Source organism: Gossypium hirsutum, chromosome A13 (assembly GCF_007990345.1).
Source record: "Gossypium hirsutum isolate 1008001.06 chromosome A13, Gossypium_hirsutum_v2.1, whole genome shotgun sequence".
In the NCBI taxonomy this organism is placed as follows: domain Eukaryota; kingdom Viridiplantae; phylum Streptophyta; class Magnoliopsida; order Malvales; family Malvaceae; genus Gossypium; species Gossypium hirsutum.
Window position 1 is genome coordinate 32139759 of NC_053436.1, and position 24848 is coordinate 32164606.

The 24848-nt window shown below is 30.3% G+C and overlaps 1 protein-coding gene across 3 annotated transcripts; it reads left to right on the plus strand.

The window, feature by feature from the left end:
* The first annotated feature begins 15093 nt into the window (after nt 1-15093).
* On the plus strand, nt 15094-17255 carry LOC107893665 (UDP-glucose 6-dehydrogenase 5). 3 transcript variants are annotated; one of them, XM_016818719.2, is made up of 2 exons: nt 15094-15194; nt 15593-17255. In XM_016818719.2, the coding sequence occupies exons 1-2, from the start codon at nt 15117-15119 to the stop codon at nt 17054-17056; spliced, it is 1542 nt and encodes a 513-aa protein (XP_016674208.1). In that variant the 5' UTR covers nt 15094-15116; the 3' UTR covers nt 17057-17255. The 3 variants fall into 3 exon arrangements, with proteins under 3 accessions (XP_016674208.1, XP_016674209.1, XP_040941100.1); XM_016818720.2 differs by lacking the exon at nt 15094-15194 and adding an exon at nt 15201-15336; XM_041085166.1 differs by lacking the exon at nt 15094-15194 and adding an exon at nt 15362-15507.
* The last annotated feature ends 7593 nt before the right edge of the window (nt 17256-24848 follow it).

Here is a 24848-nt window from a genome sequence, read left to right on the forward strand (position 1 = left end):
GCACAGCTCAGTATCAATGATGATGGGAGTCTTTTGGCCGAGTTGAGAGTAAAGTCGGTAATGTTTAATCTATCAGATCAACACAGTTGAAAGATGATAAGTTGTTGAAAAAGAGAGAGATGGTACAGAATGGCATAGCAGAAAACTTTAATGTTGATGATCATGGTTGTTTGAGATTCCAAAATCGGATTTGTATTCCAGCTACTTCTGAGCTTAAAGAGTTAATTCTTCGAGAAGCTCACAATAGTCCATTTGCCTTACACCCTGAAGGTACAAAAATGTATCGTGTTTTACGAGAATTATATTGATGACCTGGAATTAAAAGGGACATAATTAAGTATGTTAGTAAATGTTTGACATGTCAGTGGGTAAAAGCGAAGCATCAGGTTCCTACTGGACTACCTTAGCCTATTAGTATTCCTGAGTGGAAATAGAATTGTATCACGATAGATTTTGTTACGGGATTACCATTGTCGGCGAGCAAAAAGAATGCTATTTGGGTGATAAGTGATCGACTTACCAAGCCCGCTCACTTTATAGCTGTCAGAACAGATTGGTCATTACAGAAGCTTGCTGAGATATATATCCGGGAAATTGTAAGATTACATGGTATTTTGGTATCTATAATCTCAGATCGAGATCCTCGATTCACATCAAGATTTTGGAGGCAGCTACATGAATCATTGGGTACTCGACTTAGTTTCAGTACAGCCTTTCATCCACAAATAGATGGACAGTCTGAACGAGTAATTCAAATACTAGAAGATATGCTTCGGGCTTGTATCATTGATTTTGAATCAGGTTGGGAACGTTATTTGCCATTAGTTGAATTTGTCTACAATAATATTTTTTAATCTAGTATACAAATGGCCCCGTATGAAGCACTGTATGGTCGAAGGTGTAACTCACCAGTATATTGGACAGAATTGAATGAAAGAAAAGTGATTGGGCTGGAATTGATTCAAGAAATAGAAGAAACAGTTAAAAAGATTAAAGATAGATTGAAGGCAGCTTTCGATAGACAAAAATCTTATGCTGATTTAAAATGATGAGACATTGAATATTCAGTTGGGAATAAGGTATTTCTTAAAGTTTCTTCATGGATGAAAGTCTTGAGATTTGGTCGGAAAGATAAATTGAGTCCACGTTTTATTAGGCCATATGAAATAGTTTAAAGAATTAGACCGGTTACCTACCGATTAGTTTTGCCTTCAGAATTACAGAAGATTTACGATGTTTTCCTTATTTCTATGCTTCGGAGATATAGGTCGGATCCTTCACATATTATTTCCACTAAAGACATTGAAATTCGACCAGATCTGTCTTATGAAGAAGAGCCAGTGCAAATATTAGCTAGAGAAGTGAAGGAGTTGAGAAACAAATGGGTTCCTCTAGTAAAAGTGTTATGGAGAAATCATAAGGTGGAAGAAGCAACTTGGGAACCGGAAGAAACAATGAGAGCTCAATATCCTTATCTCTTCTTAGGTAAATTTTGAGGACGAAATTTATTAAAGGGGGAAGAAATGTAATGACCCAAAATTCACGGGCACCGGAAAAGTGAGTTATAGGGCCTCCGTCTTAGTAAACTGATGATCGCTAAAACTAACTAAAAATTTTACTAAGGCAAGCGCACCTATCGAATAGTATTATAGTTATGGTGAGACCGGAAATATCGTATCCACGAGGACTAAAAGTACTAGTAATTACTATCTTTTTATTATCTAGCCTAACAATTAAGGGAATGTTTTAAACTAACACTAATTATCTAATTAACTAATATTGCAACAGAGATCAAAGTTGAAAAATACTTTTAGAAAACAGATGGAGAAGATAATACCGAAGGAATAATTCATCTAGACTTCACTTATTACCTCTGAATTAGACTATTTATTCACTTGACTTAATCCGTAGGAATTCTTGATTTATGTTAATATCTCTTTCGAGACTAAAAATAACTAACTCTAGGTTGATTAATCAAAATCTCTTTCTAATTAAAACCCCTATTGTCGCATTAACTCGATCTATGGATTCCCTTATTAGATTTGACTCTAATTCGGCAGATTTATGTTGTCCTATCTCTAGGATTGCATCCAACTCCGCTTAATTATGAATGATATACACTTAAATAGGGACTTTTGCTCCACTGAATAAGCACATCAAAAACCTAAATTAATATCCTGAAATATTAAAACAAGGGTTAAATCTCACAATTAAGAATAAGAATAAGTACTTATCATATAATTCAAAGAGTAATAAGATTCTTCTTAGGTTTCATCTCCCTTAGGTATTTAGGGAGTTTAGTTCATAATAATGGAAAACATCTCAAAAATTAGAAAACAACAAAACATAAAGAAACCCAAAGAACTTTTAGGAAATTTGTAACAGCCTAATTTTCAGTGGTGTCGGAATAGTGATTCGAGATCACAAAATCCGACAAATGAGTAGGAAATATTATTATTTTAGTGAGTATAAGTTAAATGTGAAGTTAGGAAAAATTTTGAAATAGTGAAATATACAAAAAATATATATATTAAAATAATTAGAATTGAAAACGAGGTATCGAGACCTCGGGAATTTTAAATCGAGCCATAAATATTTTTATAAATATTTATGGAGTGTTAATAAGTTAGTATTAAAGTTTCGTCAAGATATTTTAAAGTACTGATAGCTAATTGAACAAAAAGGACTAAATTGTATCAAATGCAAAATTGTGGGAAATGATTAAATAGCTTAAATGATAAAAGAAAGAGGGTTTAAAAGGAAAATAGACCCAAGGTCTATTTGGGCTGGACGGCAAGAGCATGAAATCACCAAGAAAATAAGGACAAAATTGGAAAATTGCAAAATTTACTTAATAAAGCTAGGACTAAAGTGGAATTATCTAGATTTCTCTTTATTTTTATGTATTCTCATCAGCAAAAACACCATGGAAGAGTTCCCTTAAGCTGGTTTTTCATATTTTTACTGCAAGTAAGTTCAATTCTTGATTATTTCTTGAAATTTTTGTGTGTTTTGTGACTTTTACAACTAGGTCCATTTGTTGAATTCATTAGTTCTTGATTCTATGAAAGAAATTGAAAGTTTCTATGAATATGTGCTGGAAGTATATGATTATTTGATATAGAATTAGAGCTTTAAATTGTTTATATGCTGATTTTATTGAAAGAATTGAATAGAAAGTGAATGTTTGGGACCTAAATTGTAAAAGAGTTTGAAGTTAGAGTTTTATGTGGAAATTCTGAATTTCAATAGTTATGAAATAACTTATAATGTATAGGAAAAGTATTAATTTAGAAAATTATTTTAATTAATAGGTTAATTAAGTAAGGACTGAATTGTATGAACTGTGAAATTTGGGGCAAAATGAAAATCAACATTTTGCACTAAAACAGTTTTAGACAGCAGCAATAGTCTAAATTTGAAAAATCTACAAAAATTGTATAAATCTAATTAGAGGATGAATAAAATATGAAATTAAAGATTATTGAGTCTAGTTTCTTATAGAAGAAACATTGTAAGCAATGGACTTGTAAATCATGAGATATAATAAGTTTTGTGAGACAATGTCAGAATGATTTCGGGTTCCCCTGTTCTGACTTTGGAAAATCATAAAAAATTGGATAAAAATAATTAAGGGATTAAATTTATATGTTTAAAATCCTTAAAGAGTCTATTTTCAACAGAAATAAGCAAGAACATCATCCGAATCTCGTACGATGAGATAATTAATTCTTAGTGAAGAAGGGTTGGAACTGTCAGACAGCAGAACAGGAGAAACTTTAAAGAATAAACTGTACTTATTGGATAAACCAAAAATTTTAAAAATTTTATGGTAATAAGATAAGTAAATCTAGTTTCAGAGAAAATTAGCAGATCTTAATTTCGAGTTTTGTAGCTTAAGATATAAATAATTTAGTGACTATGACGCAAATAGACAGTTTTGAATATACATAAGTAAATAGTGAAATTATTGATAATATTACTCGTTGCATGTTAAATAAATTAAGGATGTGGAATGGAGAGGAGGAGGAGGAAAATATGTATGAATATTCAGCTAGCATGGCTAATTTGTATGTTTTAGGCTCATGGACTAAATTGAATAAAAGTAAAATTTTATGGGTAATTTTGTAAAAAATGTTAGAAATGACCAATTTGCATGAAATGAATTATTTTATTATTTAAATTACAAAATTTAATGAAATTATTAATTTAGCTCAAGATCAGGGAAAAACATGTTTTAAGGATTAAATTGAAAAGTGTTGAAATTATGGAAAATTCTGACATTTTATAGAATTCATAGGTTGTTATCAATTTGTGTGAGAATAACGGCTGGAAATAAGGATTAAATTGCAATAATTTTATTTTATTTTAACCTAAGGATGAAATCGTCATTAATTAAAAGTTTAGGGGTAAAATGATAATTTTGTTTAGAGCATTAGTTGAATGCATTATAACACGAAATAAATGAAAACGACGATCAAATTTCTTTATAAAGATCCTGATGACTTGAATACGAGACCTGAACGTGGAAAAGAAAAGATATCGGATTAATGAAATATCTGATAAATGAATCGGTAACTCCGGTAATGCTCCGTAACTCTATTCTAGTGACGGATTCGGGTTAGGGGCGTTACATTTATTGGAATCAGAGGTAAGGTTTAGTCGATTCTCGGACCGAACGTAGCATATGTGAAGTCTAGAAATACATGCCATTATATAACTTGTGATAAGATAATTTAATATCTTCCAGCTCTGATGAGATTTGTTTTACTTAAAGATAGAGATACTTTCCCAACCGAGCTAATTACGATAATGTTGAAAGCGATACTCAAATATATGAGCAAAAGTAAATTATGATGAGTCGGAACTCATAAAGGTATGAATAAATGTTATATTTAAATTTATGTGTATAGTAAGTAAAATTTTAAGGTAAGTATCAATATTGAATTAAATTTGTATGGATATATGTGATTGATGTGGAAATAGAATTTTGGATATATGTTATATTTTAAAATTTTATTGATTGGGAATGTGATGAAATTGATATGAATATGTGATTAATTGAAATGTGTATTGATTGGAAACTGGAAAGTGAATTGAATACCTTATTAACCGTATCGGACTGATTCGGATATAGTTGGCATGCCATAGGATTTTGAGAAGGGATTTGGAGATGAGATTTGGATATGCTGATGTTTATATCCTTCGGATTTATCCGAAGAGGCACTTTGTGCTATTCTGGTGTGTTTTGGATGGATTATATTATTCTGGTGTGTTTGGGAGGATTATATGATACTGGTGTGTTTTGGAAGATTATACTGGTGTGTTTTGGAGGATTATACTGGTGTGTTTTGGTTGGACATTTTGGTGTGTTTGGATGGAATCCGTGTATCCGCCAAAGTCCGAGTCTTGTTAATAGGGGTAAATATGAATATTAAGTGAAATTGAAATGAGAATTGAATTCCCTATTAACTTGTCGGACTAGTCGGATATAATTGGCATGCCATAGGAACTGGAAGTGTACGGGATTTGTCGGCTTTACTGATCAGGCACTTTATGTGTCGTATTTCAGGCACTTATGTGTCGTATTCTGATCAGGTACTATGTACCGTTTTAGGCACAATGTGCCTTACTGGTGTGTTTGGTTGGATCCATGTATCCGTCTGAGTCCGAGTTATGTTAATAGGGTTGAGTAAATGAAATGAGAAAATCAAATGAATTTGATCGATTAAACTATAGAAAGTGTGAAAAAGTGGAATTATGAAAAGAAATGTGAATTGTGAATTGAAATAGAGATATGAGATTGAAAGCTTGAACCAAAGGTTCATGAATTGATTAAAGATAATATAGATGATATATGATGCCATTTGATGAAAGACTATTGCCGAGATATGAAATTAAAGCATAATTAACACATATGACTTATATTGTTACATGTTTGATGTCTATTATTTATTATAGTATTTATAATTTGAATTATGGTAATACCACTGAGTACAAACATACTCAACGTACGATTATATTACTATAATTCAAATTATTTATTATTAAATGTTAAATTTAAATTATGTATATGGTAAGAGAAGTATGAGTTAGTGATATTGAGATATTTGAAATGTGTTTATGATGAGAAGGAACTTAGAAATGTAAGAATAGAAGTTCATGATATGTATGTGACAATGTACGAAATGAGATAATCAAAAGTTGAGAAATGATGAAACGTGAATGAAATGAAAGTTTATATTGTGATAAACTTATCTATGTTTGTGTGGCATTCATATGATATTATGTGTCTGACTTTTTTGGTTAAGTAAATGCTATGAGTAAATTTACTCAAAATTCATGGAATGTATGTTTAAGTACACTAGTTTGAAATGGATAATTGAAAAGTTTGTGTAACATAATCATGTATGTTAATTTGTTTGAAGTGAATTATGTAATTGTGATGATATGATGTTGATGATAAACGCTAAGTTATATGTGTGTATTTATGAGAACTCAGTTAGAGGCCTTACGACCTCACCCTCTTACCAATGTAGTATTTTATAATGAAAATTTACAAAAAAAAATGTTGAATAAGTTCACAAATGTGAAACTAATGAGTACAGTAATGGAATAATTAATAATGCAGACGGAGTTGAAAATAGTTTGACAAGTGAATACAGTTTAAAAAAAAAGATATCAGATTATTCTAAAGATCATTCAGATTACGTAATATCACGGTTAAAGAAAAAGTTAACCTTGGCTAGTCGACTTATTCAGATACAATGTCTGAAGTATGTGTTTGCTGAAATTTTTCCCGAATACGTTTTCGTTAGTGAATGGAATGATGCGGGGTTCATGATGACAGAATTAGTAAAAAAAATGATAATTGAGTAGTAAAGATGTCTGTGTGTGATGGTTACAGTTGAAACGAATATGATCATCTTTTCTGGGTATTCTATATATTCTTTTATCCTCAGAGATATGTGTGTGTGGTTGTTCAGTCTCTGGTGGAGTTCTGATGTTTTGAGAATGCTAGTTAATTATGATGTTAGACGAAATCCCTATTGGTCTGGTCGATTTATGATCGTCATTTCTTCATCTTCTTGGAATTCTATTTTAATATGTTGGAAATGAAGTTAATGGTAAAAATTTATGTGAGACTATTCTTATGTTTCTACTGATTATGATTTTGTTTTATATATGCGGGAAATATATTATCTCTGTTATGATGGAAGTCTAGAGTCGGTAAGCAGTGTTTTTCTTCTGGCTTTCTTTGAGAAATTATCAAGATCTTTATTATCTTCTTGTGAGTTAGATGTATTAGTGATTGCACGAGCGTTACATAATATCTTTGAGTTCATGTTCAGATGTCTATTTGTTAGCAAGTAAGCCGAACATTAAGAACATTTAGGATTATTGCAGTTAATGATAATACTAGTGTGTAATGAGATAGAATGACTATAGATTTCGAATTGGGATTGTCATTAACATCGGAAAGGAAAATGTTATTTAGTTTATGGTTGTTCATTTGACAAAGAAAGATCTGTATGATCATTTCAGTAGGTACAGAGTTTTCATTTGACAGATCAGCTGAGTACATGTATCCCTGAGAGGGTAATTTAGAATTTTGACAGTGTGTTCCAACATTGTGTTCTAGAGTTCAAAGGTGAATGGAAAAAGATATTCGAGGTTAAATCAAATTGTGATTCTGAGAAGTTAGTAAAGGTGTTTTATGAGTGTTGAAAGCAACTTCTTCTGGTAAGATTTTCGGGGACGAAAATCCCTAAAGGGGGGAAAAGTTGTAACAGCCTAATTTTTAGTGGTGTCGGAACAGTGATTCGAGATCACTAAATCCGACAAATGAGTAGGAAATATTATTAATTTAGTGAGTATAAGTTAAATGTGAAGTTACGACAAATTTTGAAATAGTGAAATGTACAAAATATATATATATTAAAATAATTAGAATTGAAAACGAGATATCGAGACCTCGAGAATTTTAAATCGAGGCATAAATATTTTTATAAATATTTATGGAATTTTAATAAGTTAGTATTAAAGTTTCGTCAAGAAATTTTAAAGTACTGATAGCTAATTGAACAAAAAAGACTAAATTGTATCAAACGCAAAATAGTGAGAAATGATTAAATAGCTTAAATGATAAAAGAAAGAGGGTTTAAAAGGCAAATAGACCCAAGGTCTATTTGGGCTGGACGGCAAGAGCATGAAATCACCAAGAAAATAAGGGCAAAATTAGAAAATTGCAAAATTTACTTAATAAAGCTAGGACTAAAGTGGAATTATCTAGATTTCTCTTTATTTTTCTGCATTCTCATCAACAAAAACACCATGGAAGAGTTCTCTTAAGCTGGTTTTTCATATTTTTACTGCAAGTAAGTTCAATTCTTGATTATTTCTTGAAATTTTTGTGTTTTTGTGACTTTTACAACTAGGTCCATTTGTTGAATTCATTAGTTCTTGATTCTATGAAAGAAATTGAAAGTTTCTATGAATATGTGCTGGAAGTATATGATTATTTGATATAGAATTAGAGCTTTAAATTGTTTATATGCTGATTTTATTGAAAGAATTGAATAGAAAGTGAATGTTTGGGACCTAAATTGTAAAAGAGTTTGAAGTTAGAGTTTTATGTGGAAATTCTGAATTTCAATAGTTATTAAATAACTTATAATGTCTAGGAAAAGTATTAATTGAGAAAATTAGTTTAATTGAGGGGTTAATTAAGTAAGGACTGAATTGTATGAACTGTGAAATTTGAGGCAAAATGAAAATCAACATTTTGCACTAAAACAGTTTTAGACAGCAGCAATAGTCTAACTTTGAAAAATCTCCAAAAATTGTATAAATCTAATTAGAGGATGAATAAAATATTAAATTAAATCTTATTGAGTCTAGTTTCTTATAGAAGAAACGGAGTAAGTAATAGAATTGTAAATCATGAGATATAATAAGTTTTGTGAGACAATGTCAGAATGATTTCGGGTTCCCCTGTTCTGACTTTGGAAAATCATAAAAAATTGGATAAAAATAATTAAGGGATTAAATTTATATGTTTAAAATCCTTAAAGAGTCTATTTTCAATAAAAATAAGCGGGAACATCATCCGAATCTCGTACGATGAGATAATTAATTCTTAGTGAAGAAGGGTCGGAACTGTCAGACAGCAGAACAAGGGAAACTTTAAAGAATAAACTGTACTTATTGGATAAACCAAAAATTTTGAAAATTTTATGGTAATAAGATAAGTAAGTCTAGTTTCATGGAAAATTAGCGAATCTTAATTTCGAGTTCTTTAGCTTAAGATATAAATAATTTAGTGACTATGACGCAAATGGACAGTTTTGAATATACATAAGTAAATAGTGAAATTATTGATAATGTTACTTGTTGCATGTTATATAAATTAAGGATGTGGAATGGAGAGGAGGAGGAGGAAAATATGTATGAATATTCAGCTAGCATGGCTAATTTGTATGTTTTAGGCTCATGGACTAAATTGAATAAAAGTAAAATTTTATGGGCAATTTTGTAAAAAAATGTTAGAAATGACCAATTTGCATGAAATGAATTATTTTATTATTTAAATTACAAAATTTAATGAAATTATTAATTTAGCTCAAGATCAGGGAAAAACATGTTTTAAGGATTAAATTGAAAAGTGTTGAAATTATGGAAAATTCTGACATTTTACAGAATTCATAGGTTGTTATCAATTTGTGTGAGAATAACGGCTGGAAATAAGGATTAAATTGCAATAATTTTATTTTATTTTAACCTAGGATGAAATCGTTATTAATTAAAAGTTTAGGGGTAAAATGATAATTTTGTTTAGAGCATTAGTTGAATGTATTATAACACGAAATAAATGAAAACGACGATCAAATTTTTTTATAAAGATCCTGATGACTTGAATACGAGACTTGAACGTGGAAAAGAAAAGATATCGGATTAATGAAATATCTGATAAATGAATCGGTAACTCCGGTAATGCTCCGTAACTCTATTCCGGTGACGGATTCGGGTTAGGGGCGTTACAAAATTGGATGGAAATCTTCAGTCTTGATGTAGATCCTCCTTCTGAGCTGGTCCCGATGGCTGTTCTTGAGTGTTTTCTACCTTCTATTCTCTGTGTCCCCTTCAATCCTCTTCAGGGTGTTTATATAAACCTTAAAATGCCTCAAAACCCTCAAAATTAGCCTTTTCTGAGTAGAATTAGACTTGGGCTCGACAGGGACACGGCCGTGTGCCACGCCCGTGCTAAGGTCCTTAGGCCGTGTACAATTCTAACTTGGTTTTTAGTCGACACGCCAGGACACACGAGGGTGTGGCCTGCCCGTGTGCCTCACACGGGCGTGTGGTTTACCCGTGTGGAAGTGCCTGAGCCGTGGGAAACACTGAATTAGGTCCATTTTGTCTGTTTTTTGCCTATTTCTTGCTCTTTTTGCCTTCCTATGCTCGCCTAAGTATAAAACATGAATTTAAAGGATTAGGAGCATCGAATTCAATGAAACTAAGGAAAAATCGTCCTTAAATATGTTAAACATAGGGTAAAAAAATATGTATATATTATGGTTTATCATAAACTGAGTTCGTAAAAAATTATTAGGAATATTTGTGAGTCTAGTAGTGTGTTTAATTAGGCTTTAATTAAGTGAAATTAGCTTAATTTAGAGGAATTAGTGAAAAAGGCTAAATTGAATAAGGGGTAAAAGTTGAATTATAGATTAAAAGAAAATATAAAGGATCAAAATGAAAATTATGCCATAAGTAAAAGGTGAGGCGGCAAAGATTAAACAAAAATCTAAGATTTTTTTTGTTGGAATATAATTATGTAAATAAATTATTTTAGTTATAAAATTATATTAATTAATTTAAGATAATTATATCATAAGATTTTTATATGTTAGATAGAGTATGATTATGACAAGCGTAAGGTGATAAAAATATACATATGTAATGGTAATATTTATACAATTGTAATATTTTATTTAAATTAGTAGATATTTATTATTTATTATTATTAAAATTAAGAGATATTTATTAATTAAATAATTATAAAATAAGATTTTTATGTGATAATTAAATAAAATTGTGACAAATGTAGGGTGATGATATTGGACAAATGTAAAACATGTGTGTGTACAATTGTTATATATATATTTGCTATTAAATATAATATAAATTAAATAAAGTAAAAAAAATAAAGCATAAAATAAATAGAAACAAAACAAAAGAAAAAGGAAAGAAAGCATAGAAGCATTCAAAGGCTATAGGAAGAAAGAAGAAAAGAAAAATTAATGGAAAAACTAGGGTTTGGAAACTTAAAATTTTAATTTGCTAATAAAGAATTTGAGGTATCAGCACAAAAAAGGAAGGAGAAGGTCGTCGAGGAGTAACTGCGAAATTCGGGTTTGTATTACTATAATTCAAATTATTTATTTATTCATTAAATGTTAAATTAATTTATGTATATGGTAAGTAAATTATAAGGTAAGTATTAGCATTGAATTGCATGAAATTAAATTGAATTGTGATTATATGTGAATAATTGAAATGCATATTGAATTGAGAAAGTGCATTGAATTATGAATATGTGAATTGAAAATTGATTGAAAAGTGAAAAATGATTGAATTGAAAATGTGAGAAATTGTGACTGAATTGAGATTTATATGTGATCCGGAAACCTTATTAACTAGTCGGGCTGAGTCGGATATAATTGGCCTGCCATAGGATTTGGAAGAGTATGGGATTTATCGGCTTTGCCGATCAGGCACTTTATGTGTCGTATATCAGGCACTTTATGTGTCGTATTTCAGGCACCTCGTGTGTCGTTTCAAGCACTTATGTGTCGTATACTGATTAGATATTATGTATCGTTTTAGGAACAATGTACTGTACTGGTGTGTTTGGGTTGGAATCCGTGAATCCGTCAAAGTCCGGGTTTGTTAATAGGATGAACAATTGAAATGAGAAATTTAAAATAAATTGATTGATTATATTATTGAAAATATTGAAAGAAATGAGAAAGTTGAATTATGTATTGAAATTGAGTTTGAAAATGAAAAGCATGAACTTAATGTTCATGAAGTGATTGAAATTGTACATGTGATACGTGATGGAAATTGAAGAATAGCTAAAAATTGTATTGTTATTGTTAATTAATGAAAGTTTAAGAATGAATTGATATTTGAGAAATTGGATAGTTACATGCATGATAATTATAATTCTTTATTGCTATTATAATTTGAATTATGGTAATACCACTGAGTAAGGAATACTCAGCGTACGGTTGTTTCCGTGCGCAGGTTGATAGGAGTCCAGTGTCCCGGTCCAGCATCCGAACAATCCCGACTCCAGCATCAAGATTTTGGTGATGTTTTCTTCCTTTAAGTGAAAGTGGCATGTACATAGGGATTACAATAGTTATTTTGGTATGTTATATAAATTTTGTTGTAAGGAAAGGTTTTTGGTGTTTTGATAATTAAATTAGTGAAATGGTAAAAATTGTTTATGGCATTGGTACTGTATTGAAATTGTTTGAATAGTTTTATAAGCTAATTAGAAATGATAATAGGGTTTTCATTAATTAAGTTGTTAAGTCAATATGTCAAGTATGATTTAAGTATATTTGAGTATATAAATGTATTGGTTGAAATACTAGAAATGGTTTGGTTGCTATTTGAAATTTACAGGGAAGATTAAATATTTATAAAGAGGTTATATTGAATTTTCATTAATTAAAAAAAATTATATGAACTTATGATTATATTATAGTATGTTTGTTATTTACTTAAGAATTATTTGTAGGTTGTCCGATATGTCCGATAATGCCTCGTAACCCTATTCCAATGATGATTTAGGGTTAAATGGTGTTATATGAATTGATTGTTAGAGTACAGGGTTATGGTTGATTGCAGAAGAAAGAGAACTTTTTTTTAGAACTATAGATGGAAAGCAAGTGATTGTGACAGATGAAAAGTATAATGCACTGTCGAATGTGGTGTCTGTGATGAAGGCTTTTAAGATGGTAAAAAAAGGGATATGCTGCATTTCTTGTCTACATTTTAGATACCCGTGCGAAGAGTTCTGGAATTGAGAAGATACCAATAGTTTGACCACTACTATATATCTCCTAACCTACTTTGGCCGCAACAATTTCTATACACTTTCAATTTAATCAATACTTTTATTTAAAAAATTTCCTATCTAAAAAGTATTTTCTAATTTCCAAATACTTTCTAATCTGATACTCAAAATTTCTATTTGTTCCATTTCAAAAATTCTGCACTAATTCCTAATCCATCACTGTACCTAACTTCGAAATAAAATATGAATGTTATAATTTAATTTTTAATAGTTTATTATTAAAATGAGTTTTTAAAACTCATGTTAATTTATCGTTAAAAATAATAAATTAAATATTATGGATTACTTTACATATATATTTGAATATTTTTCAATTATTGGAATATAAAATTTAAATTTTATAATTTTAAATGTTATTTTATACCATAATTTCAATTTTAAATTCTTTCTAAATAACAACTTTAAAAATGTTTAGAAAATAATTTTTATTAAAACAATATTTTGTAATTTTTAAATATATTAATTACTTTTTTAGTTTATGAAACTTGATTTACTTATTTACAAAAGAGAAGAGAATTTAGGAGAAAAAAATTTGATTCAATTAGATAAGAAATATAAATGAAATATGTTTACTCTAATGTTTTTGTTTTTATTTTTATGATATTGTCATGTATAATGGTAATTTTATGTATAATATGAAAATTATAACAACTACAATTTTAAATCTATAAAAATAATATTTAAAACAAATAAAATTTATTATTATCAATTACACATATTTATAATGTTTACAAAATTCTTTATTGAGTTGATATCACTCGTCAAAGTAGGTCTTAGTTCAGTTAAGAAATTACCTAAAAAAAAATATTTTTTATAAAACAAATTATATAATTATAAGAGTATTTTTATTTTTTAATATATTTTATAAATAAAAAAGTTTGTCCATAAATAAACCAAGGACATGCATTTATTATTTGATTCAAAACAATTTTTAGTTACTATGCGAAATATATTTGTTACATCTTTTTTATTTATTTTTAGTAATGGTTAACTGCACCAATCATCTTAAATTATTACTTAAATTTTAATTCCATCCCTAACCTTCAAAAAAATTTAATTGAATTATTAAAGTATTAGTATTGTATATATGAACTCCTTTGTTAGCCTAGCCTTCAATATAGAAATTAATTGTTAATTTAAATCTAATGTGGAACTTATTTAAAACATATGAATCAAGCTGTAAATATGTAAGTACCTTTTGTATATACAATCAATCAAATGGTAAATTTAGGCATTACATGTTGGTTTTTTATATAATGTGAAGCATATTTAAAATAAATTAGTCAAATTGTAAACATGCATGTACATATTGAATATATAGTTTGAATTTGACGTGTTAAAAGGAATAGAAGTGTTAATATAGTTTAGTGATAAATCTCAAAATTATACACGGACTTTGATTTAATGTGCAATTGAATACATGAACTATAATTTGGGGCAATTATACACGTGAAACTCTAATTGTGGTTCAAATGTATAATTGAAACTTTAATTTTGATTTAATCATACACATTTAAATAAATACATCAATTTATTTTTATATTGGATAAATATAATTATTTATATACGCAATATATGAACATAAAATGATGTCATATCAATAATTTATAAAAATTGGATCAAACTAAAATTTCATGTATAAAATTACACAAAATTAAAATTTATATTCACAATTGCACATTAAACCATAGTTCACGTATAATTTTGGGATTTATCCCTATAATTTAAGAAGACAATTTCTGTTTTTTATCATGTTAGGTACACACATGTTTATAATTTTAATTAATGATTTTGAGCGGACTGGATTGCTAAAATAATAAAACTTTGAGGATTGAGATAACATATTTGAATTTCAGAACCACTTTTGATGATGAAACGGGAAGAGGTGATATGACTAAGTAAATACCAAAAGAATTTTAGTATAAAAAGAAAATGTAATATTATTGGCCATGGAAATGATGAGATGCAAAATCACTTGAACGATGAGTTTGTTTTTCGGTACAAACTTGTAGGATCAGTTGAGTATATAAAGAGCGGAAAGGTTTGTTGAATCTCCTAATTCTTCGCCTGAAGAACTTTTCCTATTACTCTCCCTTCCTTATCTCTCTCCTTCTTCACCCCTCATTTCTTTCTTTTCTTCTTCATCTTCATGCTTTTATCTTAATATCTCAAACCCCAGAAAGGTAATCTATTCTCCCACTTTCATTTTCCTTTTTGATTAATTGGTGGATACATTGTCGTTTTTCATTGTTTTACTGAAATTCTGGTTTCCTCTTAATTGGTTGCACTCTTTTAGCCTGTTACATGGTCTTTGTAGACGATAGATGTGATCTTTTTCTCACTATTTCATCAATGTTTGTCTTGTTTTTTCTTTTTGCTTTGAATTAAGCTAAAAAACCCAGATTTAGTTTAAATTCAACTTTTCTTTTTTCCTTTTAGGATCAATTAATTTTGTCCAAAATGGTGAAAATTTGTTGCATCGGAGCTGGATACGTCGGCGGTCCGACCATGGCCGTCATTGCCCTGAAATGTCCCAACATTCAAGTAGCTGTCGTGGACATATCCACCGCTAGAATCAATGCCTGGAACAGTGATACACTCCCCATCTACGAGCCAGGTCTCGACGAGGTGGTCAAAAAATGCCGAGGCAAGAACCTGTCATTCAGTACCGATGTCGAGAAACATGTCGCCGAGTCCGACATAGTGTTTGTCTCCGTCAACACCCCGACGAAAACCCAAGGTCTCGGAGCTGGGAAAGCCGCCGATTTGACCTACTGGGAGAGCGCCGCTCGTATGATCGCTGATGTAGCGAAATCGAACAAGATCGTGGTCGAGAAATCGACGGTGCCCGTTAAAACAGCCGAGGCGATTGAGAAGATTTTGACCCACAATAGCAAAGGGATCAACTTTTCGATACTTTCGAACCCTGAATTCCTCGCTGAAGGCACTGCGATTAGTGATTTACTTAACCCTGATCGTGTTCTTATCGGTGGCAGGGAAACCCCAGAAGGTAAAAAGGCTATTGAAGCATTGAGGGATGTGTATGCACATTGGGTCCCGGTGGATCGTATCTTATGCACCAACCTGTGGTCTGCTGAACTTTCCAAGCTGGCTGCTAATGCGTTTTTGGCCCAGAGGATCTCGTCGGTTAACGCCATGTCGGCGTTATGCGAGGCGACCGGCGCCGATGTGAGCCAAGTGGCTCATGCTGTTGGGAAAGATACAAGGATAGGACCCAAGTTCTTGAATGCTAGTGTTGGTTTTGGTGGATCTTGCTTCCAAAAGGATATCCTCAACTTAGTTTACATATGTGAGTGCAATGGGCTCCCTGAGGTGGCCACTTACTGGAAACAAGTGATTAAGGTGAATGACTACCAGAAAACCCGGTTCGTAAACCGGATTGTGTCGTCGATGTTCAATACGGTGTCGGGGAAAAAGATCGCGGTGCTGGGATTCGCATTCAAGAAGGACACTGGGGACACGAGGGAAACCCCGGCGATCGATGTGTGCAAAGGGCTGATAGGGGACAAGGCCAAACTGAGCATATACGACCCACAAGTGAACCAAGACCAGATTCAGAGGGATCTTTCGATGAAGAAATTCGACTGGGACCATCCGGTCCATCTTCAGCCGATGAGCCCTACTTCGGTGAAGGACGTAAGTGTGGTTTGGGATGCATATACTGCAACCAAGGATGCTCATGGGATTTGCATTCTCACCGAGTGGGACGAGTTTAAAAACCTGGATTACCAGAAGATTTTCAATGACATGCAGAAGCCGGCCTTCGTGTTCGATGGCCGGAACGTCGTCGACGCAGAGAAGCTGCGGAAAATTGGATTCATCGTCTATTCCATTGGGAAGCCATTGGATGATTGGCTTAAGGACATGCCAGCTGTGGCTTAGAGATATTCTGAACCAAACTTGTTTCAAGGTTGGGCTACTCTAAATATATGTTTTTCCTATTGCATTTATTTGCATCTAGTTTTAAGATTCTGTTACCTGAGACTGTGTTGTCTCTGGGATTGTCTTTTTAGCCGGTAGAATCTCTGATTTGTATTGGCTTTAATGTAATAAAATATTTACCACTCAGCAGTTTTTCAAATTTAGCCTAACTTAAAAAGGAGTTTAAAAAATTGTATAACAATGAATCAAATGAAACTTTACATAAACAGTGAAGAGTATTTCTTCTCAACTGCTGTAAAGAGATGTCCAAGACTTGCACGGAGATCATTATTGATATCCATGTGTTCATTTTAGATTTATTTATAGCCTAAATCTATCCATGGATACTGAAAATGAAGTAGCCTTCCCACTCGTAGGTAACCGGTTATGAATACTACCTTTTACCTAATTTAGGCAAAAAGTTTGATTTTAGTAACTTCAAAGTATTCTATTATTGAGTATTTTTTAAAATTTTATTACATTTTTTTATTAATTCTAATTCATATATTACAAAATATTTCACTTGAGTATAAATAATTTTGACAATCGAATTTTTTTTATTAAATAAATAGTTTCAATTGAGAAATTTTGAGTGGTTTTAATCATGCTTTAAGTTAAAAGTTGGTTTTTATTTCTATAAAAAATAATCATATTATTAGCAATTAAAATATAATGTGTTAACAATAAATTATTTTATCAACCTTCCTTATCACATTATTCATGGTCTCTACCAATTAAAAATAAACATATCATTTATGGATAATGTGAAAAGTAGGGTTCATAAAATAATTGTTGTTGTGCTAATAGAAAGTCTACTATATGTACTTGTATTGAACGATGTTTAAAAATTCTTGTCAAATACTAGTTTGATACGGATTCGAATCATGTGATCAGGGGCAAAGTCTGAACAACTAATGCGACTAGTTCGACTCAAATCCAGACCACACTTGGGACGGTGAACATCCTTAATCATCAGATCATCACATGAGATTCTAGCACGATAGTGTTTTAAAATCTATATAAGAGTAGAAATTTATGTAAATTATTTCAGTTTTACGCACTTCAAATATTTTTATTTTTATAATTTAATTATTAAATTTATTAATATAATTTATATTTATCATGCATTTAAAATTTTAAATTAATCTATTATTTATATACTATTTATATCTCACATATATTTAATATAACAAAGTATATATTTTAAATTTATGACAAATGGCACAATATTTACTTTTTCAAGTTTAAATTAATTTTTCAGATATTGTACTTATGAGTTAATTTATTTAAATTAACATTTCAAATTTAAATTAAATAAATTTAACGGATAATATATTCTATATTAAAAAATAATTAGAAAAATATAAAATTAAAAAAGTAATTTACCCATTCAATTTAAATTTAATTTTTCAAATATTTTTATCAGTTAAGTTATATATATAATTTATTTATCGTGACTTTTTCAAAAATTAAATAAAATCTTTATATAAGTTAAACTAACTTTTTTTTTTCAAATTTAAATTAAATAAATTCAATGGATAAAATATTTATATTAAAAAATTATTTAGATAAATATAAAAGTAGAAAAGTTAATTTATCCATTCAATTTAGATTGACTTTTTCAAATATTTTTATAAGTTAATTTATTTACCGTAATTTTTCTAAATATTAGTAAAATATTTATAGGCTAATTTATTTAATTTTGCTGAAAAAAATCAATTGAGAACTATGTTGTTTTTTTAAAAATTTATCAATCTACGTTGTTTTTGGAAATAGAGAAGAAAATGCGTTCTACGTGGCACGTTTTCATTGATCTTGCAAAAAAAAACATGCTGATACGGAATGATTGTAGAAGAATGCGAAAACAGATCGTAAAGTTTGTTCAAGTCGCGAATTTGACTTAGGGCTCTAGATGTTTAAAAAGAAACTTGGATTCTGACATAACTTGAAACGCAAACAATTCCAAGTTAAATAAAAATAAAAAAAATTAAAAATAAATAATTAAGATGAATAAAATAGAATAATAAAATCTAAGATAGAATTAATAAAGAAGATAGATGAAAAGATAGAATGTGGTATATAGAAGTCCTAATAAGCCTTATAAACACGAAGAATCCACAACCTCCTTCAAGCGGCTCTGATTTCCCCTCCAAGAAAGAAAACTTGGCAAGAAAAAGTTTGAAGATGATTCCCACAATCTGAAAAAATTGTTAAAACTCTTCTAAAAGAAACTCAATAGAAATTCTTCAACAAAAAAAAAACTCAAAGAGAATTTATTAACTCAAAAGAGAAATTGAATAATAATGAATTGTTTGATTTGTGTACAATGCAAAACTCTATATATAGGCTAGCGAAATAAATTTAAATAAATATTTTAAGTATACTAAAAGTAATTTTAAATTAAACTTTCTTGTTGATATAAAACTCCTAAAGAACTTAAACTACTTAATAATTATTAAAAGTTCGGAATAATAAAATAATAAAAGCTGAAAAATACTGGACTCATATATCATAAAACTTAAGCCAAAAACCCGAACAAAATATGATTTAAACATGAATTAAAAGCCTGAAACTCATAATTTCCGTCCTGTCCAGAAATTCTGCTCGCGCAATCTTCTCTAAAACGATCATAACTTGAGCTCTCAAACTCAAAATCGAGTGATTCAAAATGCATTTCGAAGTCAAGAGATAAATATTCGAACTCCATGAGACATCTCAACCTAGAAATTCCAGGATCCTATCCAAAAAGTCGTCACAAGTCTGTTGATTTCCTAAGCTTAAAAATTGGCAGCTTATGTTAATGAAATTTAATAAATTTCACCCCATCCGTGCATGTATCATACGCCCTCCAAGATTCGTTTTATTCTATTTCCTAAAAACGCTTCCTACTTGGAGCATTCTTTCTGCCATATCAGTGAAAACGAGCCCTATAGGACGTATTTTCTGCCAACGGTAACATTTCGTAACAAGCAAAAATTCCAACAGCTATGGAACTCCAACAACCATAATTTTTCCTATATAAAGCCCTCCAACTCTTATTCTTTTCAACTCAACTCTCAACTCTCAACTCTCTATTTCCACAATTTGATTCTCAATTTCTTGTTCTCGATTTTTATTCTCAATTGCTTGTTCTCAATTTTTTATTCTCAATTGTTAATTCTCGATTTTTTATTCTAAATTCCCAATTTTTTTAAAATTTTTTTCTAAATCCTTTGATTTTATTTTATTCATTCTTCGATGGCAAATCAACTTATCCATTTGGATGACAAGCACAACTCCGGCGTTGAATTAAAATGGTAAGAAAATATTATTAAATTATAATTAGTTAATTATTATGATGAATAAAATTTATTAAATTATTTAAATTTACATATTAAATTATTATACAGTATAGATTATTAATTTTTTATGTTTATACACTCAACCTGAAGATTGAATTTTGGAGGCGTACATAAACAACTTAAGCGAAGGTGCACTGGAGGTCATTCACGGACTCTTGCAAGATGCAGGCTTTTTATACACGACTCGCATGCTCGGGGGGACTAAATTGGATCCTCCACTCATTAGTGCTTTGGTTGAGAGATGGAGACCGGATACGCACACGTTCCATCTTCCCAGCGATGAGTGTACAATTACACTTAAGGACATCAATTTACAGCTCGATCTACTGGTCGATGGGGATGTTGTTACGAGGCCAGTTGTTGGTGTCGATTGGAATGCAACATGCGAGCAACTTCTATGTAACACCCCCTAACCCCAAATCGTCGCCGAAACAGGGTTACGAGGCATTACCGGATATATCAGACAACTTATGGATATTTTACAATTATTATAACATTCATAGTATAATTGGAGAATTATGTCCCTATAATGGACTTTCGAAGCCCAACACAAGTATTAAAGTGGAATGGAACGGGACTTGTTCGAGTATTCAGAGATTTTTTATTTTTTTTTATTTTTACAAAAATTTCGACAACATTTCTTCTTAATTTTTACATAAAACCCCCTTCAAATTCAAACCAAAAACCAAACTAATCCAAAACCAATGGCACAATAAAAAACAATTTAAACCTAAATATATCTAAATCATAACCAATTCATTAACATAGTCATTTAATAACTAAACATTCATAATATTAATCCAAATTAACTAATAACTTCATTCATTTTTCATTCCAACTTAATACCAAATTATATAATATAATATTTACCATTTTATCAAACTAATAACAAAATGTGGTATACCATTCTTATAACCAACATTACAAGTATATCTATATAACTTATACAACACCTAGTACATGCCACTTTCAATTAAGAAAGAAAACGTCACCCAAAATTTGCTGGAGTCGGGATCGTTCAGATGCTGGACCGGGGTACTAGACTCCTATTAACCTGCGTACGGAAACAACCGCACGCTGAGTATTCCGTACTCAGTGGTATTACCATAATTCAAATTATAATAGCAATAAAGAATTTTAATTACCAAACATGTAACTATCTAATTTCACAAATATCAATTCATTCTTAAACTTTCATTAATTAATAATAACGATACAATTTTTATCTATTCTTCAGTTTCCATCACATATTACATGCAACAATTTCAATCACTACATGAACATTAAGTTCATGCCTTTCATTTTCAATCTCAATTTCAATCCACTATTCAACTTTTTCGTTTCTTTCAATATTTCAATAATATAATCAATCAATTTATTTTAAATTTCTCATTTTAGATATTCACCCTATTAACAAATCCGGACTTTGACGGATACACAGATTCCAACCCAACACACCAGTACGGCACATTGTGCCTAAAACGGTACATAGTACCTGATCAGTATACGACACATAAAGTGCCTAAAACGACACACGAGGTGCCTGAAATACGACACATAAAGTGCCTGATCAGTAAAGCCGGCAAATTCCCGTACACTTCCAGATCCTATGGCATGCCAATTATATCCGACTTAGCCCGACTAGTTAATAGGGTATTTCAATTCTCAATTCACTTTCATTTCCATTCCAAGATTACTTTTCCATTAAAATTTTCACATTATCAATTTACAATTCAATTATACATACACATTCACCATTCAATTCAATTCTCATTCAACTCAAATATCAATACTTACCTTATAATTCACTTATTAAATATAGAATTGATATAAAACATTTAATAAAAAGTGATTTGAATTATAGTAATACAAACCGTGAATTTCTCGTTTTAATCCTCGATAGCTTTCTCCTTTCCTTTGTACGCCGATGTCTTGGGTTCTTTGTTAACTACGAAAATAATAATAATTTATAATCATCAATATAACACAATTCAATTTAATCCATGAGCCTAAACATGCAAATTTAACCATTTTTATACATATAATTCCACTATTTACTTATATGTTCATTCAAAGCTGTCTACTTGAGTCATTGTTACTAAATCATTTATATCTTGTGCTAGGAAACTCCAAATTAAGATCCACTAATTTTTCCTGAAACTAGACTCACATATCTTCTTACCATAAAATTTTTAGAATTTTTGGTTTAGCCAATAAGTACAGTTTATTCTTTAAAGTTGCCCCTGTTCTGCTGTCAAACAGTTCTGACCATTTTTCACTAAAAATTGATTATCTTCTTGTACAAGATTCGAACGATGTTCCTGTTTAATTATATTGAAAATAGGTTCAATAAGTATTTTAAACATATAAATTCAAACCTATAATTAGTTTTATACAATTTTTAATAATTTTTCAAAGTTAGAATAGGGGAATCCAAATTCATTCTGACATTGTCTCACAAAACTTATAATATCTCATGATCTACAATTCCGTTGCTTACACCGTTTCTTCTATAAGAAACTAGACTCAATAAGATTTAATTCCATATTTTTTCATTATCTAGTTCGATTTATTCATTTTTTTGTGAATTTTCAAAATCAGAACACTACCATTACCCAAAACTGTTTTGTGAAAAATGTTAATAACCAAATTTACAACACCAATTCAAACTTTATTTCTATTCAAATTTCATTTAAACTCAATTTAGCTATTAAATTTTCAACATATTTTCCTAATTTCAAATTTTTCTCAATTTAGTCCCTAAAACACATAACTTATAGTTTACTTTACATTTCAATCTCTATTCTAACTTAATTTCATTCAATTAAACCCCTATTTCATCATTTTGTTCAACATGAACTTTGTTTAAAAACTTAAAAACTTCTAAACTACTAACTTAATTCTATCAAAACATTGTTTTAATACTTTTAGAACATCAAAATTAAGAGAAAAGGACATGATTGAACTTACCAATTAAACTCCAAGCTTTAAAAACCCTATTTCCCATTTTCTCTCTTTTATTTTCTTCTTTCCTTCCCCTGCTCGAATGCTTTCCGTTCTCTTTTCTCTATTCTTTTTGTTTCTTTTCTTTACTCTGTTTCTTTTATTCACTTTAGTTACTAATAATATATAATAATATTTATTTATTTATTTATTTATTTTTACCATCCACTTGTCAAAATTATACTATATAATCAAGTAAAAATCTTAGATTTTTACTCCTTTTGCCGCCTCATCTTCCCAAATAGGCTTAATTCCCTATTTGGTCCTTATTATTTCTTACTAATTTATAATTAAACTTTTACTCCTTATTCAATTTAGTCATTTTTACTAATTACTCTAAATTAAGCTAAATTCACCTAATTTAAACCTAATTAAACACATCGCTAAACTCATAAATATTTTTAGTAATTATTTCGAACTTGATTTACTAAGAAAGGTGTCGAACAAGTTTAGGGGTAGTCGAATCAAGATGAGATGGTTAGAGGACAACTTTAAACATATCGAGGCCTCTGCAAGTGACATTGAAAAGGAAAAATTTGCGCACGCATTCATTTTGAGGTTAATCAGGGGTCTACTAATATTAGATAAACCTTGCAATCTGGTACATTTAAGAGGGCTACTACTACTAGCCAAATTGAAAGAAGTGGTAGAACTTAGTTGGGTATCGGCAATGCTGACGACATTATACCTAGAAATGTGTTGAGCGATGATACCGAAAAAACTAAAATAGACAGTTGGATGCTTCTTCTTCAATCGTGGGCATGGTATCCACTACCATTTCTATGCCCCCAAGTGCAAGTCGCTTCTCACTCATAAACATTGTAAAATCCATTTGATAAAATTGTTACCATTTAGGAATTTTCATTCTAGTAATTTTGAAATAACATATTTTTTGAATAGGTGGAACAATCCCGCGAGACATAGCAGTATACTGGTCGAGCTTGAGGACATCCGTCTAACTTTAGATCAATAAACTGAAGAGGAAGTTAGTTTGCGAATTTCAAAGTTATCAGTTTTTTATTCCATCATTTGAAATTAAATATTAGGCACGTGTTGAAATTTGTAAATTCGTATTGTAGTTTATATGGATGCTATACACGGATACAAGGATTCAAGAATACGTCCTGGATGAATTTTTGGCCAACTGAAGCATCTGGCATATGACAGTGCCATTGATTGTTTTTGCAACGGTTGAGATACATGGATCCGACCGAGCGATGCGATAGTTTAGGTGTACACAATGTATTCCACCGCAACCTCAGGACCTGCACAAGATCGACATGTAGGGGAGATTCGAGGAAGATTAGGAAACATTCCATAAGAAGTATATCGAGATTTGGCAAGACATGTATGATTATTAGCTAACGCATGAAGCATTTCTTACGCCGGATTTGACAACATCTTTGGAT

Bases quoted from the DNA above. Each gene is read 5' to 3' on its own strand.
- LOC107893665 (XM_016818719.2), top strand. From the start codon at position 15,117: ATGCAAAATCACTTGAACGATGAGTTTGTTTTTCGGTACAAACTTGTA. The intron at 15,195-15,592 runs GTTTGTTGAATC...TTTTCCTTTTAG, and splicing joins AGTATATAAAGAGCGGAAAG to GATCAATTAATTTTGTCCAA.